Raw genomic sequence first — 17,114 nt, 5'->3', positions numbered from 1 at the left:
AATTAAATAAAAAAAGTTTTTGCTATCGGATAGTAAATGTTAAAAGCCGAGAGTGCAAACTACATTGCGCAATCTGTCGTAAAAAACGACATTCCTAACAAGTATAATCTACGAAATTTGAATCGTGTTTAAATATATAACAACAAAAGACGTTTTATTTGGAAGATGTTTATCAAACTTTTACACGAATGTTATTGGACTTTAATATATATGTGTGTAAATCGAGTCAATCCTGAGAGATAAATCTACATCTAACGGAAAATTGACTCGGATACTTTGAAAGCTTTTTATGAAGAACGGAAAGTAAACGATTGATATATTACTTTGTCATACCGCTGCATTAATATCTGCCTGATATAACGTTGCATGATATATTGTTTTATATCAGTTCAACATGAAGTTCGTATATCAATCGATGATAAGAGGTAGGTCATATTTGTCGGAATCAACTATAAAGTTATCATTTTTAGTACACTCAAATCAGATTCGTCAAAACAACTTATTCAATTTGATACCAAGATGAAATATATTTTAAAGACAAAATGCAACACAAACAGCAACAAAACTTGTTTTACATATATTAAGCGCAAGTGCTCATGACGTCATTATTTATACGTCAAACAAAAAAAATCATATTCTTACCCGCCCTCGTTGTTAATTATTTCCTTAAAATCGGGACGTGGAGGTATGATGAACAGAAAAACAGGTTACTACCTGATCTTTTCGTAATATATCAGGCTCGATACGAATATAATAACGGCGAGGCTTCTAAGCCTTGACTGATATACTACGAAAAGTTCAGGCAGTAACCTTTCAATCTCTTTAAATAAGTCTTGCTTATAGGTATTATTTGAATACTGTACTTGGGTTTTGATTATTTCTTCTCCGCCCAAATAAAGATTCTATTGAAGGTTCGAGCGGGATACAGTGACGCCATGATTCCAGAGGCAGCCCTGGGTGTTTAAAGCTTTGTATAGAACCGAAGCACTGCGCTCCCATTTAACGTCCTGGGCGGAAGACAGTTTAGTTTGTATAAGTAAGTATCAACTGGGTAAATTAATAAAAAATGCTCGGATGACACTTCTTGCTGTGGTTGGGTTATAGGACAAAAAACTCTCTACTTTGCCTGCTAGCTGTATTTAATCAAAATGTGTGTTTTCCGTGCAGGTATTAGTATCCCATCAAGTGTGGTAGGGCATATGAATAAGATAATATAGCAAAAAGGATACGATTATGAACATAAAATCATACAAAGCCTGAGCAGATCCATTAGAGCATACATGAAAACATAGCATAGAATAAAAAAGATAGCAGCATATTGAAGATATCATTCAAGACAAGATGAGACCGCCACCATTCATGTTATTGTTATCTTAAGATAGTAATTTCATTAGAGTTAAGTCGCGTGAACGGGAACGAGACTCGCCAGCTGCGCGGTATAAACGCAGATAGTATGCCCTATTCAACTTATTTTATTGTTAGGATGTACCTACACCTAGGTTTTTATAAGCGACATTTAACAGGCATTCTTGCACAAATACAACCTTTTTATGCCCTCGAAGGAGAGCATATTGTGATCGGACCGTCCGTTTGTCTGTCTGTTCGTCACATTTTGCGTTAAGGTTTCTGCGTTTAGGTTTCGAACTATGCTCATAACTTCTATGTCCATTCAGATAACAACTTGCTATTTGACATGCATGTGTTTCTCATGGAGCTGCACATTTTGAGTGGTGAAAAGCCAAGGTAAATGTCATCCTTCAAGGTCAAAGGTAAAAAAAAACAAATCAAAGGGAAGTAATAAGCTTCAAATGGAGATAATTATCTGAACGTGCCAAATGAAAAAAGACAATTGATAAATCAAAGCGTCACAGTAGGGGGCATTGTGTTTCTGACAAACACATCTCCCGCTTTATTTACACTTAATGAACTTATTGTTTTCGAAGTTGATCAGTAGGTACATAAGATGAGAGAGACCCACGTTAGCACGTTTTGCATCTTAATGAGTTGATTGAAACGCAATTGTATACGTGCTTTCCTTATCTTCGTCGTCAAAAGCTAGTTATAATTCATTTAAAAATGGGGAAAAATTATCTCTCGTCTTTTTAGTTGTGTTTTGATTATTTATGGGCTAGCGAATGACTTTTATTGTGCAGCGTTATTATTGTGTCCGGTTATGGTCTCGGATGCGTATGTTGCACATTGACAAACGGGAATATGGGCAAAAACCCAGATTCGACCCATCGTCAAAACCTTGCTTAGTAATATTAACGTTTAGAAATAGTGGAAGCCGAAGCACGCAGACAATATTATCATTGGTTTATGTTTTTTTAGATTAAAAGTGGAACCGGTACGTGTTTCGTTATAGCCTTTTAACACATATGCAAATATTATTCCTTCGAGCGCCTATGGGCAAGAAAAATTGCCTGGCAGGGCGGCATCATAAAGAGTGTTTTGTTAATGCAGGGGAAGTAGTTCTTAAATGTCGAAAGTCTCTAGGTAGTAGGTTGGTGTTAAACTTGATAGTGTGTATGCAAAATAGTGTTTAAATGAGCCATCTCACGTTTAAGTAAATTGACAAAATAAAAACAAATGTCTTAGATTCGCAATTCTGCGCGTTAGTTATGATATTTATGAGGAAACAGTGATTCTGAACATTTACCATTCTCTAAAAATATCCATTATATGCATCTTTTGACGATTTAAAAACCTGAACATTTTAAAACGTTGCAACGCGGAACGATAAGATAATTTGGAAAGTTCTGTTGTTGTCGTTAAATTTTGTGAAACTACGAGTATTGCTTATATAAATTATAAAATACTTCCCTCATTGTCCGGATGACCGAGTGGTGTAAGCGATAGATATTTTACTCCATGACTCCAGGGCTCAGTGGTTCGAAACCAGTTGAGGGTCACTTTGTTTTAATCATTTTTTTCTTTTTATTCTTGTTTTTTAACTAGAGATTTTCAGATCCAATGTTTACATTTATCAATATACAGCATTTAATGCCAAACTTCAATACATGCCAAAATCTGTGAAAAGGTCCCTTTAAATAGTACCATTTTGATCGATTGTACACAAGATCTAAACTCTTTAATATATGCAGAAATGCATATACAGTCTAAGTGCTTTGTTTGAACCGTAATAGTTCGCTGTCACTCCCCATAGCAGTGCGTATTCCCACGATATATAGCGCGCATTAGTCGTTGAAGTTGTATTATATCGAGGTGTCACGTTCCTTAGGAATATGAGGGCACCAACGTTCATAACTAGCTTTAATTAAGTTTCATTCATCCTAAATGAATAACATTACAACATGCGCTTTGAAAAATTACAATCAAAATAACGCTGCTATATTGGCGTTTGCCGTAACTGAAATGTACATAACTTTAACATTAACATTACTTTTTTTATAACCTTACTACAATTACACATTATGTTTTTCACTACTTATTTACAGAACTATGGACGTTCATTTTGTATAAAAAATTAAAAACAGCAGTTGATGTTTGGAAAGAAATTAACAAAATAGACAATGATTTCGCATGTTGACATTTAATGAAGATATAAAGATTTCTTTTAAAATAATCGTTTTCATCACTTCAACCTATTACACACATGACTAGTTTGCGGCGTCGGTCATTTAACAAACGAAAGTAACCGCGCTTCGCCCCTTGACCGCCAGAACATAAACAGAATCATAGTTTGTTTTTTATACATGTATATAATTCTGCGTTGTTTTTACAGGTTAGCGATACATCAATTTATAAACTTTAACCTTTGTATTGTTATACTACATGTATCTGTTCTAATTAAATGCAACATTATATATGTATTGTATTTATTCAATTACAATGTTTCCATGATTTTATAAATGTTATTACTGTAATAAGGGTTTGATAATGGTGATTAATGTAAAGCATTTGCCAATAGATGCCAGAACATAAACATTGTAAATCTTTGAAATTTGTTTGCGTTGTTATGACTGTCATTCCACACGGACCTTATAAACATTTGCTGAGAGCTATGTAGACAATTGCGCCCAACGTGGGACCGTGGCGCTTGCAGTTATCCATAGAACCTGCCCGTGGGTTCGTCGGGTATAGATATACCCTTTGCCTGTGATTCGAATTCGAAAACGAATTCAGACTTTACAGGGGAGAATGTCACGGCACCGAACTTAGGCAGGATTGTTTATGAGATGTGTAAGCGGTCCGGTTAGCTCACTCGGTAAAGTACTCGCCTTGTTAGCGCGAGGTCCCAGGTTCGAGTCCGGACTTGCTAATCACTTTTCACTACCCGGCGAAACGTCGTTTATCTGTCATACTAGACAAGTCAATGGTGTATAAATGGTTGAAATATAGCGTACCGAACCGTTTAACTCAGTTTGTAAATTGTAAATTATTATGTTAAAGAAAATACACATTATCTATAAAGCAGCCAAAAGCCAGGAATAAAACAATGTATACCGTGTTTAACATGTACAACTCTCACAAACTATACGGATTACTTAAGTCATACGTTTTTTAAAGAACGCTATAATTGTATCACTAAAATAAATTCTTTTGACATATGTATTAACATCACACCGATTACAAATCAAAGACGCACCAAACATGAAAATATTTGTTAAAACACATCTGGTATCTGGTGTTATCGGCTTAAACCGGTTAATTGAAACAATCGGAACGGTGTACCAGATTTAAGTCATAACGAACACTAACCTTAAAATGCATGACTTAAAATACACAAGAGCTGTCTATACTAGCACCGTCCGTTCGATCTCTTTGCAACATCTGTTGGAACATATTATATCTTCGCAGGAATGGCTATTTGCACCGATGCAAGATTAAGTACGTGAATTAAATATCAATGCTATTATTTATGTACATCTATTCATATTAATCCATGGTCAATTGAATGGGAAAACAACAATGACCGGCGGTAACCAAACTGCTCACTTGGTTCATGTTTTTACATTTGAATTATTATTTTGCATGGAAATATAGGTTTTAATGTCTTAACATTTTTGCAGCCAATTAAGTCTGTTGACAGTATTTTAAAACGATTTTAAAACTACATATTAGCTAAACAATTATTATCAAAACTTTCCATTACCAAATGTAGCACGTGTAAAACAGAGAGTCTAGAAACACTAAGATGAGACAAAATATAAAAGGCTTGCTCTAGATGGCTTAAACATGTTTTAATTTCCACCAAAGAGTTCACTTATTTGTCTTGTACGCCTGCAATTTTGATAATGACGGCCTACAGTAAATGTCCTTTTCTTCCGTTCGTCATTTAGTCTGTTAAACCAGCGTCAATTTCAAATGAAACAAACATTCTAATCGCTCAATAAATATCATTATTTAAGTTCAAATTATAATAACAAACACTTACACTGATCAATACTTTCAGTTATGAATACTATTCCGAGACATGAAAGTTTCAGTTGTGAGACTACAACAATCTTCATAGCAACAAGATAAGACAACTCACTTGGTGGATCTACTTTTTCTCCAGTGACGGTGAAATTGCGCTCCACAGAGTCGTATTTATGTGCCACAACGACTTGGAATATTCTGTCTGTAGGCAGTACGTTGTACAGGTCATTTTCGGTCTTGTCAGATGCCTCGCGATCTACTTTCGGTATCGTGATGGTCAGATTTTTGCCAGTCAGAGATACGAAGAAATAGTCCCTGTACATGTCTGTTGGCGGAAGCTGCTCTCGTACTGTAAATTAATATTGTTGAGAATGTCTTACAATTCAGAAATTGTTGATAGCAAACAACTTACATGCGCATGAAATAATATAATAAAGTTTATAATGAAAAATGCAATACAGACTTTGATGCGTTTGTAGTCCCTTAGACAGTTAAATTAAATTTAAGACATTTCTTAATTGATTACATTTTTAAAGGCTTCATTTCCAACCCTAGGCTACTAATGAGCAGCAAAAAGCTTAAATATTCAACAGACTGCGAGTTACTCACAGGCTGTTCTGGTTTTATGCTGGTTTATTTAGCCATTTTTACTTTACTCCTAAGTATAAAATGGTAAAAATGTTAACACGATGATAAACTCCACAACATTTTATGAAAGATGCATGACCTAATTTCTAACTTAGTTTTTAACCAATTTATTTAGTTTAAACTAATTAATTTTAGCTTGATTGCATAGAAAACCTAAGGCTTATTTGAAACACTCTGGAGTCTGTTCCCTAGACTATAACCTGTACTTGGTGTCTATGGGGTAGATGTAAAGAACGCTCCCACAGTGGGGATCGAACCCGTAATTACGCCTGAGCAACTTCAATGTTAAACTTGTAACTGGGTTACATGAGAACAGATGCTTTACAAGTTATGAAGTTGTTCATGGCAACTGCCCATGGAAAGCAAGCCTCCTTCATTAAAATACAAATTTGCAGCTGAATGTTTGTTGACTATTTCAAGTGCAAGAAAAACCTGGTTATAAAGGCCTATCAGAAGTTGAGTTTTGGTCGAGGTTCATATTGGAACACAATGCATAGCAATGCAGTTCACACAAAAATATTATATTGTTTGCTGGTGAAATGAAGTTGCAAATGAGAAACTTTTACATTTTTAACCTAAATTAATTTTAAGTTCAACAATTATTTGTACACAATTTTGACAAAAAAACACAACTGTAATCATTGTTCTGATGTTGTGAGGTTCTTTTAACAGGTATTTTATGGCGTTGGAACAGACCCATTCCCTAAGCTAAGTCGTAAAAGAAAAATCCCAATTTGCGCCGCTTTGAAGCCATATATTTGACCTTTGACCTTGAAGGATGACCTTGACCTTTGACAACTCAAAATGTGCAGCTCCATGAGATACACATGAATGCAAAATATCAAATTGCTATCTTCAATATATTGCAAAAGTAATGACAAACCATAAAGTTTCGGGACACACAAATACAATGACAGACAGAAAGTCAGACAGGCCTAAAACAATATACCCCGATCATTCGATCCGGGGGCATAAAAACCCAATTATGAAATTATTATTTATTTATTTTTAAATAGGTGTCTCATGATTATCATATATCTATTTTATTTCAATTACATCTAACACAGTTTATAACTAAATTTTATTATTTTGTTCTTTTAATTTAATTATTGTTTTTCCCATATCAGGGTTCTTTTCGGGCAATATATATTTCCAATCCTTAAAATTGCTTTTTTTTTAAATGGTCAGAAAATATGTTTGTTTTATACCCAAGGGTATCGCCCCCCTACCAATTATCTCCTGTCCCTCGTTGGGCCCACTCTCTACGACCTTGGGCCGGTACCAGTACCATATGAAGGCCATCTGGTTCATCCAATCAACGTCTGTTATGGCGTCCACTCCTACATTGATCACACTGTCAGGCTGCGTGTAGTACGTGTCATTGGGAGTGATTGTCAGCTCAATTTTATCTACAAGGACAAAAATACAACTTGTTTGAAATTATTTTCTCTTCATTTTGCCAAAGTATTACACATACTGGTAGAAAATAGTTATGGGCCGTGCTCTGTGAATAGGGGGTTTAATGCATGTGCGTAAAGTGTCGTCTCAGATCAGTTTGTACAGTCCGCACAGTCTTATCAGGTATATCACTTTTTGCTTATATGGTATTTTTCATTTACAGAAAGTCTTTTCTAAGCAATAAAACCAGTTTAGGCAGAGAGTCTCGTCCCTGATTATCCTGTGCAGACTGCAATGGCTAATCTGGGACGACATTTTACACACATGAATTAAACCCCCTTTTCACAGAGCATAACTCATATATCTACATAATAGGAACTATCACAAGCTGGAGAATGAGTTGTAAACTGTAAAAGGTTCTCATCTTTTTAAACCCAAATTATTTTTCAGAATTTCTTAATATACAATTTTTAAGGCTTCATTTGCAACCCTATGATCCTGATAAGCAGCAAACAGCATAAAACCTGAACAGAGTGCAAGTTACGCGAACTTGATCCGTTACTCATACACATAGGCCAACACAACAAAACTTAGGAAAAGGTCTATGAAAAATACTTCAGAAACAGAATGCTAGACGGACAGTGCAACTGCTGTATGCCCCCTACATGTTGGGACATAACAACACAAATTATACTGTCTTGTTATGTATAAAAGTTATGATTTTGCATTGGTTAACATTAAATCAAATTTGGTCGATTCCCTGTTATTTGCAAATCTTTAACAAGAGGGCCAAGATGGCCCTAGTTCGCTCACCTGAGAGGAGTCGGTTCAATCAATCTTTACCAAATGTCAAACTTGACCTAGATATTGTCCAGACAAACATCCTGGTTAAGTTTCATCATTATTTCATCTGCGAGTCATGAACAATGTACCTATGAAGTTTCATGATCCTAGGCGTAAGCATTCTTGAGTTATCATCCGGAAACCATTTTTCTAAGTTGAATCACCTTGACCTTGACAGCCATTGTGTGAAAACGTTTTTTGGCACTGTGACCGTGACCTTTGACCTAGTGACCTGATAATCAATAAGGGTCATCTGCGAGTCATGATCAATGTACCTATGAAGATTCGTGAACCTAGGCATAAGCGTTCATGAGTTATCATCCAGAAACCATTTTACTATCTCAGGTCACCCTGACCTTGATCTTTGACCTAGTGACCTGAAAATCAATAGGGTTCATCTGCGAGTCATGATCATTGTACCTATGCACTTTCATGATCCTAGGCATAAGCGTTCTTAAGTTATCATCCAGAAACAATTTTACTATTTCAGGTCACGGTGACCTTGACCTTTGACCTAGTGACCTGAAAATCAAAACGGGTCATCTGCGAATCATGATCATTGTACCTATGAAGTTTCATGATCCTAGACATAAGCGTTCTTGAGTTATCATTCAGAAACCATTTTACTATTTCAGGTCACCGTGACCTTGACCTTTGACCTAGTGACCTGAAAATCAAAAGGGGTCATCTTCGAGTCATGATCAATGTACCTATGACTATGAAGTTTCATGATCCTAGGCATAAGCGTTCTTGAGTTATCATCTGGAAACCATTTTACTATTTCGGGTCACCGTGACCTTGACCTTTGATCTAGTGACCTGAAAATCAATAGGTGTCATCTGCGAGTCATGATCAATGTACCTATGACTATGAAGTTTCACTATCCTAGGCCTAAGCGTTCTTGAGTTATCATCCGGAAACCATTTTACTATTTCGGGTCATCGTGACCTTGACCTAGTGACCTGAAAATCAAGAGGGGTTATCTGAGAGTCATAATCAATGTATCAATGAAGTTTCATGATCCTTGGCATCAGCGTTCTTGAGTTATCATCCGGAAACTTTTTACTGCTTTGGGTCACTGTGACCTTGACCTTTGACCTAGTGACCTGAAAATCAATAGGGGTCATCTGCGAGTCATGATCAATGTACCTATGAAGTTTCATGATCCTTGGCATAAGCGCTCTTGAGATATCCGGAAAGCATCTGGTGGACGGACGGACCGACATGAGCAAAACAACATACCCTCTCTTCTTCGGCATAATGAGAAAACTGCCCCCTCCCAGCAGCCATGTTATTCAAATGACCGGAACCATTTTTAAACTCAACTCTCGTATCAAGGAAATAATTGTTCTGAGCAAATTTCATGAAAATTGGGCCAAAAATGTGATTTCTACTGTGTTCATATGTTTTCACTATATACATATAGAGAAAAATACCCCGCCCACTGGCGGCCATGTTTTTCACCGATGCCGACCATTTTCAAACTCGTCAGAGATATCAATAAAACCAATGTTTTGACCAATTTTCATGATGATTGGGCAAAAATTGTGACTTCTAGAGTGTTTACAAGGTTTCTCCATAGCCAAATAAGGAAAACTGCCCCGCCCACTTGCGGCCATGCTTTTCAACAGATCGGAACCACTTTTGAACTCAACCAAGATATCATTAGGACAAACATTTTGACAAAGTAACATGAAGATTGGGCATGAAATGTGACTTCTACAGTGTTTTAAAGGTTTTTCTTTTTTTTGACCTAGTGAACTAGTTTTTGACCCGGCACAGCCAAGTTTCGAACTTGGCCGAGATTTTATCGGGACAAAGCTTCAGACCAAGTTTCATGAAGATGGGACAAGAAATGGGGCCTCTAGAGTGTTTACGAGCAAATGTTTACGGGCGGACGGACATACGACGGACAAAGACCGGTCACAAAAGCTCACCTGATTGGCTAAAAATGCATGTTTTTTTGTGTGTGCATATCTCTGTGTTTCATGCTTGCAGATTAGCCTGTAGAGTCCACACAGGCTTATCAGGGATGACACTTTTTACATAAACTTGATTTTTGCTAAGAATAGACTTCCTTCAAACTAAACTACTATAAAAATAACTGTCGTCCCTGATAAGCCTGTGCGGACTGAACAGGCCAATCTGGGACAACACTTCATGCACATACTTTATGCTACGTTTTTACCAATAGGATATTAAAACACAATTTACATGTATATTTTGCAACTCTTCATGCCCTTCAAGTAAACAACAGAAAAACGGTGGATTAAAAACCATATTCCACACTTACCAATAGGAGTTAGGCATCTCTGTACGCTCACTGTTCAACCGGAACCGCCCGCGCTCTATCACTGCTCCGCCAGCTGCATGGGAATAATGAGAGAAATACTGGTAAGAAATCATGAAAGTTTGTAACGCAACAAAGGGTGTTTTCTTTTTTGTTTTAAGAAATGACCAAACTTTAAAAGACAACAAAGTTTTCTTCTATTTCGGTTGTTTCTTGATAATGAAACTTTGTTGATAAGATAACCTTTAAACATACAATAAATAGTTCGCAAATAGCAAAATAAACTATGAAATCTAATTATACACATTCAGGGCTACAATAAAACATTTAAAAAAAGATGTGTTTGTGAAACAATATGTCCCCCCATATATTTGACCTTGAAGGATGACCTTGACCTTTCACCACTCAAAATGTGCAGCTCCATGAGATACACATGCATGCTAAATATCAAGTTGCTTTCTTTAATATTGCACAAGTTATGGCCAATGTTAAAAGTTTGACGCAAACAAACAAACCAACAAGCCAACAAACCAACAGACAGGGCAAAAACAATATGTCCCTCAGTATAGACTGAGGGACATAAAAAAGACAACTTTGGTTTAATATATCATTTGGACCAAAATGTGCATGGCTGGTCACTCATGTAAGAAGATTGCTCTGGGAAAACGGGGCTTAATGCATGCGTGTAAAGTGTTGTCTCAGATTAGCCTGTGCAGTTCACACAGGCCAATCACGGACGACAATATGTTCCAAATCTTAATTTTTGTTTTAAAGTGAACTCCTTTAAACGAAAAATTCCATAAAGGCGTAATGTTGTTCCTGATTAGCCAGAGCAGGATGCGTAGGCTATTCTGGGACGACACTTTCTGCACATGCATTAAGCCTGGTTTTCCCTGTACACGGCTCATATGATGAACCAGCAAATTCTTTCAATTGATATCCCCCGCTAAATAAATTGTGTTTATGGATGGTGCCAATCTGTATATATGCAGTATAATAACGCGCAAACTATTTGAGTGTAAGGTAATTGTTTTATGCATGGCATAGTCTCCTTATTTATATATATACACCCATGAAGTTTCATGTTGAAATCTTGTATTGTATCTGAGATAGCACACTAAAAAGTTCCATCATACAAAACAACAAAGGGCAATAACTCTTATTTAAAAAAGTGAAAGGTTATAGTTCTAAAGCACGGCACTTCTGCTCATTAATATCAAAACACCAAGGAAGCTGCATGTTGAAGTCTTGAATGGTATCTGAGATATAGCTCTGAAAAGTTACATCAAATAAAAAACAAAGGCTATCACTCTCATTAAAGAAAGTGAAGGGTTATGGTTCTTGTCCATGTCACTTCTCCATATTGATATATATACACCTATGAAGTTTTATTTTGATAAATTTAATAGTTTCTGAGATATAGCCCTAAAAAGGTTTGTGACAGACGAAGAGACGGACTGACGGAAAAAAGCAATTCTATATCGGGAGACAAATCCACTTACCACATCCCAACTCATCCGAGCCATCCCCACAGTTGTTTTTGCCGTTGCAGACTTGGTTACCCTGCAGACATGACTTGTTGTTGTCGCACGCGAATCCTGGGAATGTGCATGTTGGCATGACCACTGGACACTCCCTGTCCACAGAGATACAATGACCCTTGCAAGTTTTAGTACCCTCATCACATGTGATTGTTACTGAAAAACCAAAACATGCACATATAAAGTGTCCGAAAAATTTCTTATTTTTCAGGTAAAATAAAATATTTGGTAGCCCATAAAAATTACCTACAAAATGATAAGAGGCAAGTTTTCATCTTTATTATTTTTCTTCATTTCCATATACATAATATGTAAACATACATATACATAATACAGCAAGTAGTCTGATGTACAAAGCTAATATCATAAATTAATGTTACAGTACACGCACCATGTACTTAAACAAAAATGCCTGTCCGCGGTGTTAACTTTTCCTGATGGATGACATTTGGCGGGGGTGGGGTGGAGGGGGGGTGGGGATGGGGACTGGAAGAAAGAAAACAAGACTATTGCCAATCAATAAAAGTCCCCTATCGGCTCCACCATTGTCAGAAATTCTACCAATATCAGAATCTTTTTTTATTTGTTGCCATAGCAACCAGATTGTTTTAAAGTTATCGCAGGATCCAGAAAAGTGTGACTGACTGACAGACTGACAGACTGACAGACAGACAGACAGACAGAGCGCAAACCATAAGTCCCCTCCGGTAAAACCGGTACGGGACAACAAACCAACTGACTGATTTCAACTTACGTCAACAAAAAACGTTTTGCAAGTTGTCTTTGCATCAGAACCTTCGCGAAACCCAAAATGTTCCCATACTTTTGATTTAAATTTTGACGGAGCGTCTTTCAGCGTGGTTTAAGAAGCCATTTTACCGGCTGTTGTAATGCTTAACATGTTATTCATTCATTCATTCATTAGATGCCATATTGGCTACTGACCAATCATAAGACGTATTACAAATGACAAGAAAGTTTAGACGACGGATTTGGAAAGTAAGGTTTAAAATGCGGATCAATCGGGATTGCAGTGAATCAAATCGAAATTGGCCGTATTGGTATCGAAATCGAATCGGCAGCGTTGAACCGGTTTTTCGATGCATCAAATCGAATCGTTACAGCTATAGTGTAGACTGCACACGCTTATTGGAATCGCAATTAACGAACATGCATTAAGCCCAGTTTTCCAAAACAGCAGCTCAAGACAAGTTCAAGATACATACCCCCACAATTCCGTTCGTCCCGTTGGTTAGGGCAGTCCGGATTGGAATCACACACCTGCGTGTCCGGGATACAGTAGGAATAGCCGTCCCCACCAGCTCCGCAGTCAAAGTGGTTGGGAAAGCATCCTGTGACAGTTAAAGAGCAATGAATATTGTATAGTCTGCGCACTCCTACATAAGAAATAATGCATTCATGCATAGCTTGTAAAAAAAGACAATGTTGTGCAAATAAGAATGGAAATAATTGATGATACAAGTTTGGTAACCATTTCATTATCTGTCATACAATAACTCCAACAATTAACTCAGGCTTTTTACTATGCATGCACAGGTAATCACCACTCCGTGCAAACCAACTTGATTAGAATTCTAAACCTTTAATCAAATACATGTTGTTATTTATGATAAGAGTGATTATAATTGTATTCTTGTTCTAAAGGTCTTCTTTTTTAAATTCCTAATTACTTAAGTATATTTTTTTACATTTCTTTGCAGAAAAACAACCAAATTCACTCATTGGATTCGCCAAAATACATAACATTTTTTACTAGAGGTTTTTCACACTACTAGTAACTAAAAATGCTTTTTTCCGCTGGCAAATCAGCCATGCCAATAGGTTACGAAAATGTGGATCACTTAATGAGCATATAAAAAGAGTATTGAATATCTTAACTTCATGGTGATGACATTGTTCAGATTTCAATTCAATCGCTTGATTAGTGAAAAAGCAGTGACCTAGTTTTTGACCCCACATGACAGATATTCAAACTTGGCCGAAATCTTTAATTGGGACAAATTTTCTGATCATGTTTCACAAAGACTGGGCAATAAATGTTGCCTCGAAGGTGCATTAAAAAGAGAAAACTGGCTAAAATTGTGGACAAAATGCAGGACATCACTTCACTCACTGGCAATTTTAAGCCCATTTGAGAAAAGCGCCAGTACTGCCCCAATGTAAACTAGAGCTTTGTCACAGACATGACAAATACCCCCACATGCCGCATTGACACAGAATATTTTGCATGTTGTCTTCACAAAAAACAGCTGACACCTCAATGTTTAAAACAAACTAAATGACCCCATGACCTAGTTTTTGACCCGGCATGGCCCATGTTCGAACTTGACCTACACATCATATTGATACAACTTCTGACCAAGTGTGGAGAAGATCGGATGAAAACTACTTGAATAAGAGAGCGGACACCATGCTCAATGTTTAAAACGCACTTAGTGACCCATTGACCTAGTTTTTGAACTGGCATGACCCATATTTAAACTTGGAATAGACATCATCTAGATACAACATTTGACCAAGTTTGGTGAAGATCAGATGAAAACAACCTGAATTAGAGAACGAACACTTGATACGGACTTACAGACAGACCGACAAGTTTATTCCTATATACCCCCTAAACTTCGTTTGTTGGGGTATAAAAAATAGCACGAAAAACACTGCAATTGGGAAATTTTCGTTGGGAAATCTTCAGATTACTTTTAAATTACTAGGTACTTAAGTGCACAAACCCATTTCAATATTGTGCTCACCTATCAGTGGCTTGCTGTTGACCATCCACACTGGGGGCTTCATGTAGGACTTGTGTGAGGTGGCCCCGCAGTGGAACACTGCGTCCTAACCCACGGGGACTGACGTCAGGGCAGGGGCTTTGTTTCTGATGAAATCTGGGGGCGCTGAAAGGAGTACATAAACATTATAGATAGAGGGACACATCATGAGCTGCACTCTGGGGAATCTTGGGTTAATTCATGTGTTTAAAGTGTTGTACATTTGCCTGTGTAGTCCACACACGCTAAGTAGGGACAACACTTTCCGCTTCTATGGTATTTTTGTTTACAGGAAATCTGTTTATAGCGAAACTGAAGTTAAGGCCCAAACTGTCTTTCCTGATTAGCCTGTGCACAAACTGTGCTTTATTCATGTTTTGAAAGTGTTGTTATACATTTGCCTGTGTAGTCCACACACGCTAATTAGGGCCGAAACTTTTCGCATCTATGGTATTTTTTGTTTAAAGAAAATCTCTTTTAAGAGAAACTCTAGTTACGCCCAAATTGTTTTCCCTGATTGGCCTTTGCAAAAACTGGGCTTTATTCATGTGTTAAAAGTGTGTTGTACATAAGCCTGTGTATTGAACACATGCTTATTAGGGACGACACTTTCCGTTTCTAGTATTTTTTGTTAAAAGGAAGTCTCTTTTAAGCGAAACACAAGTTTAGGTTAAAAGTGTCTTCCCTGATTAGCCTGTGCAGACTGCAGGCATATTTTGTTTTGAATTATATTTAAGAAAAACACATATCTTAATATGTTCTATTTATAACCATGAACATGAATTTCAATTTGCAAACATTGCACCTTTTTTGACAAGTAAGCTGCACTGTTGAGCCCTTTACATTTTTATTGCAAACTATTTTGTTAGCAAACTTCTGGCATAATAACAAAAACATGTAATTAAGATTTTCAAGCTGCTTTCAAGATAACCATCTACCTCCTGCATTTTATTCAGCATTGCCTCAAAAATATACTAATATTTCGCCAACATTCTTAATTTTTTATTTAACGTTTCTACTCACTGGCTGCATCTGACAATGGCCTGCCTCAAACACATACTGGTGTGTAACCTGCATTCTCACCTGTAATTTTCAAGTTGACACCTTCACTGTCTTTACATACCCATGCTGGTCTTACACACATACTGGTATGTAACCCGCATTCTTACCTGTAATTTTCAAGTTGACATTTACCCTCACTATCTAAAAATACCCAGTCTGGTCTAACACACATACTTGTATGAAACCTGCATTCTTACATGTAATTTTCGAGTTGTCTTGCCCTTTACTCTATATGTCTACACATACCCAGCTTGGTCTAACACACATACTGGTATGTAACCCACATTCTTACCTGTAATTTTCAAGTTGACTTTACCCTCACTGTCTATACATACCCAGTCTGGTCTAAAACATATACTGGTATGTAACATGCATTCTTACCTGTAATTTTCAAGTTCACTTTTCCCCTAACTGGATGTAGTAGACCCAGATTTGCCTCACACACATATTCTCCCTCACTGTTCTGGTTCTGATCAGGAACCTTGATATGGGGCAACCTTAGCGTTGAACCAATACCTACTTCTTTGTTATTGAAAGTCCAAGTAATGTCAAGCTTTTCACTAAAAAAACATTAATCATAATAATTTATCAAAATCTAACAATAATTGTAGCATTCCACTGAATAACATTTGAAAATACAATTGACAAAAACAAGAGCACCACATAACAGGTGCCACACTCGGCTGCGGGTGCAGTTTTTAAAAAATTAAAGCTTTTCAGAATATTTTTAAGAGGTCGCAGTTACCTTTACCTTTGACCTATTGACCCAAAATGGATGTGGCATGTAGAACTCATCAAGGTGCAGCTTCATATTTAGTTTTAAAGTTGTAGGTTGAAGCACTTTGATTTAAGAGCCAATGTTCAAAACCACGACAAAATGTTAAGGTTTTAGCACGACGCAGACGGCAGACACGACACGATGAGCTGGCTATGACAATACCTTTGGTTTTCTACGAAATCATCCGAGCTAAAAATACCATGAAAATATAGATGAAAACAATGAAAATTTCCCAAACAACTCTGACTTAGAGGGTTCATAAGTTCGTCCTTAAATTTTGCCTACTTAACTTTTTTTAAACCTCACAGAGCCAAGTTTTGAACCCAGCTGTTCAGAAAAATCTTTTTACTTAGATATGTTAAGACTTTGGTATGAATTTTGCC

The 17,114-nt window shown here is 36.8% G+C and overlaps 1 protein-coding gene across 1 annotated transcript in view; it reads right to left on the bottom strand.

The window, feature by feature from the left end:
- The window catches only part of LOC127857451 (uncharacterized), a 295,553-nt gene that overhangs the window by 56,620 nt on the left and 221,819 nt on the right, over positions 1–17,114 (bottom strand). Inside the window, exon 16 of the mRNA XM_052393846.1 lies at positions 16,335–16,425. Within this exon, the coding sequence (XP_052249806.1) occupies positions 16,335–16,425 (91 nt within the window). The remainder of the gene's footprint in view (positions 1–16,334; positions 16,426–17,114) is intronic.

The sequence above is a fragment of the Dreissena polymorpha genome, chromosome 14, assembly GCF_020536995.1.
Source record: "Dreissena polymorpha isolate Duluth1 chromosome 14, UMN_Dpol_1.0, whole genome shotgun sequence".
Taxonomy (NCBI): Eukaryota; Metazoa; Mollusca; class Bivalvia; order Myida; family Dreissenidae; genus Dreissena; species Dreissena polymorpha.
Note: the sequence above shows the minus strand (reverse complement) of the source record. Positions and strands in the feature narration are given on the sequence as shown.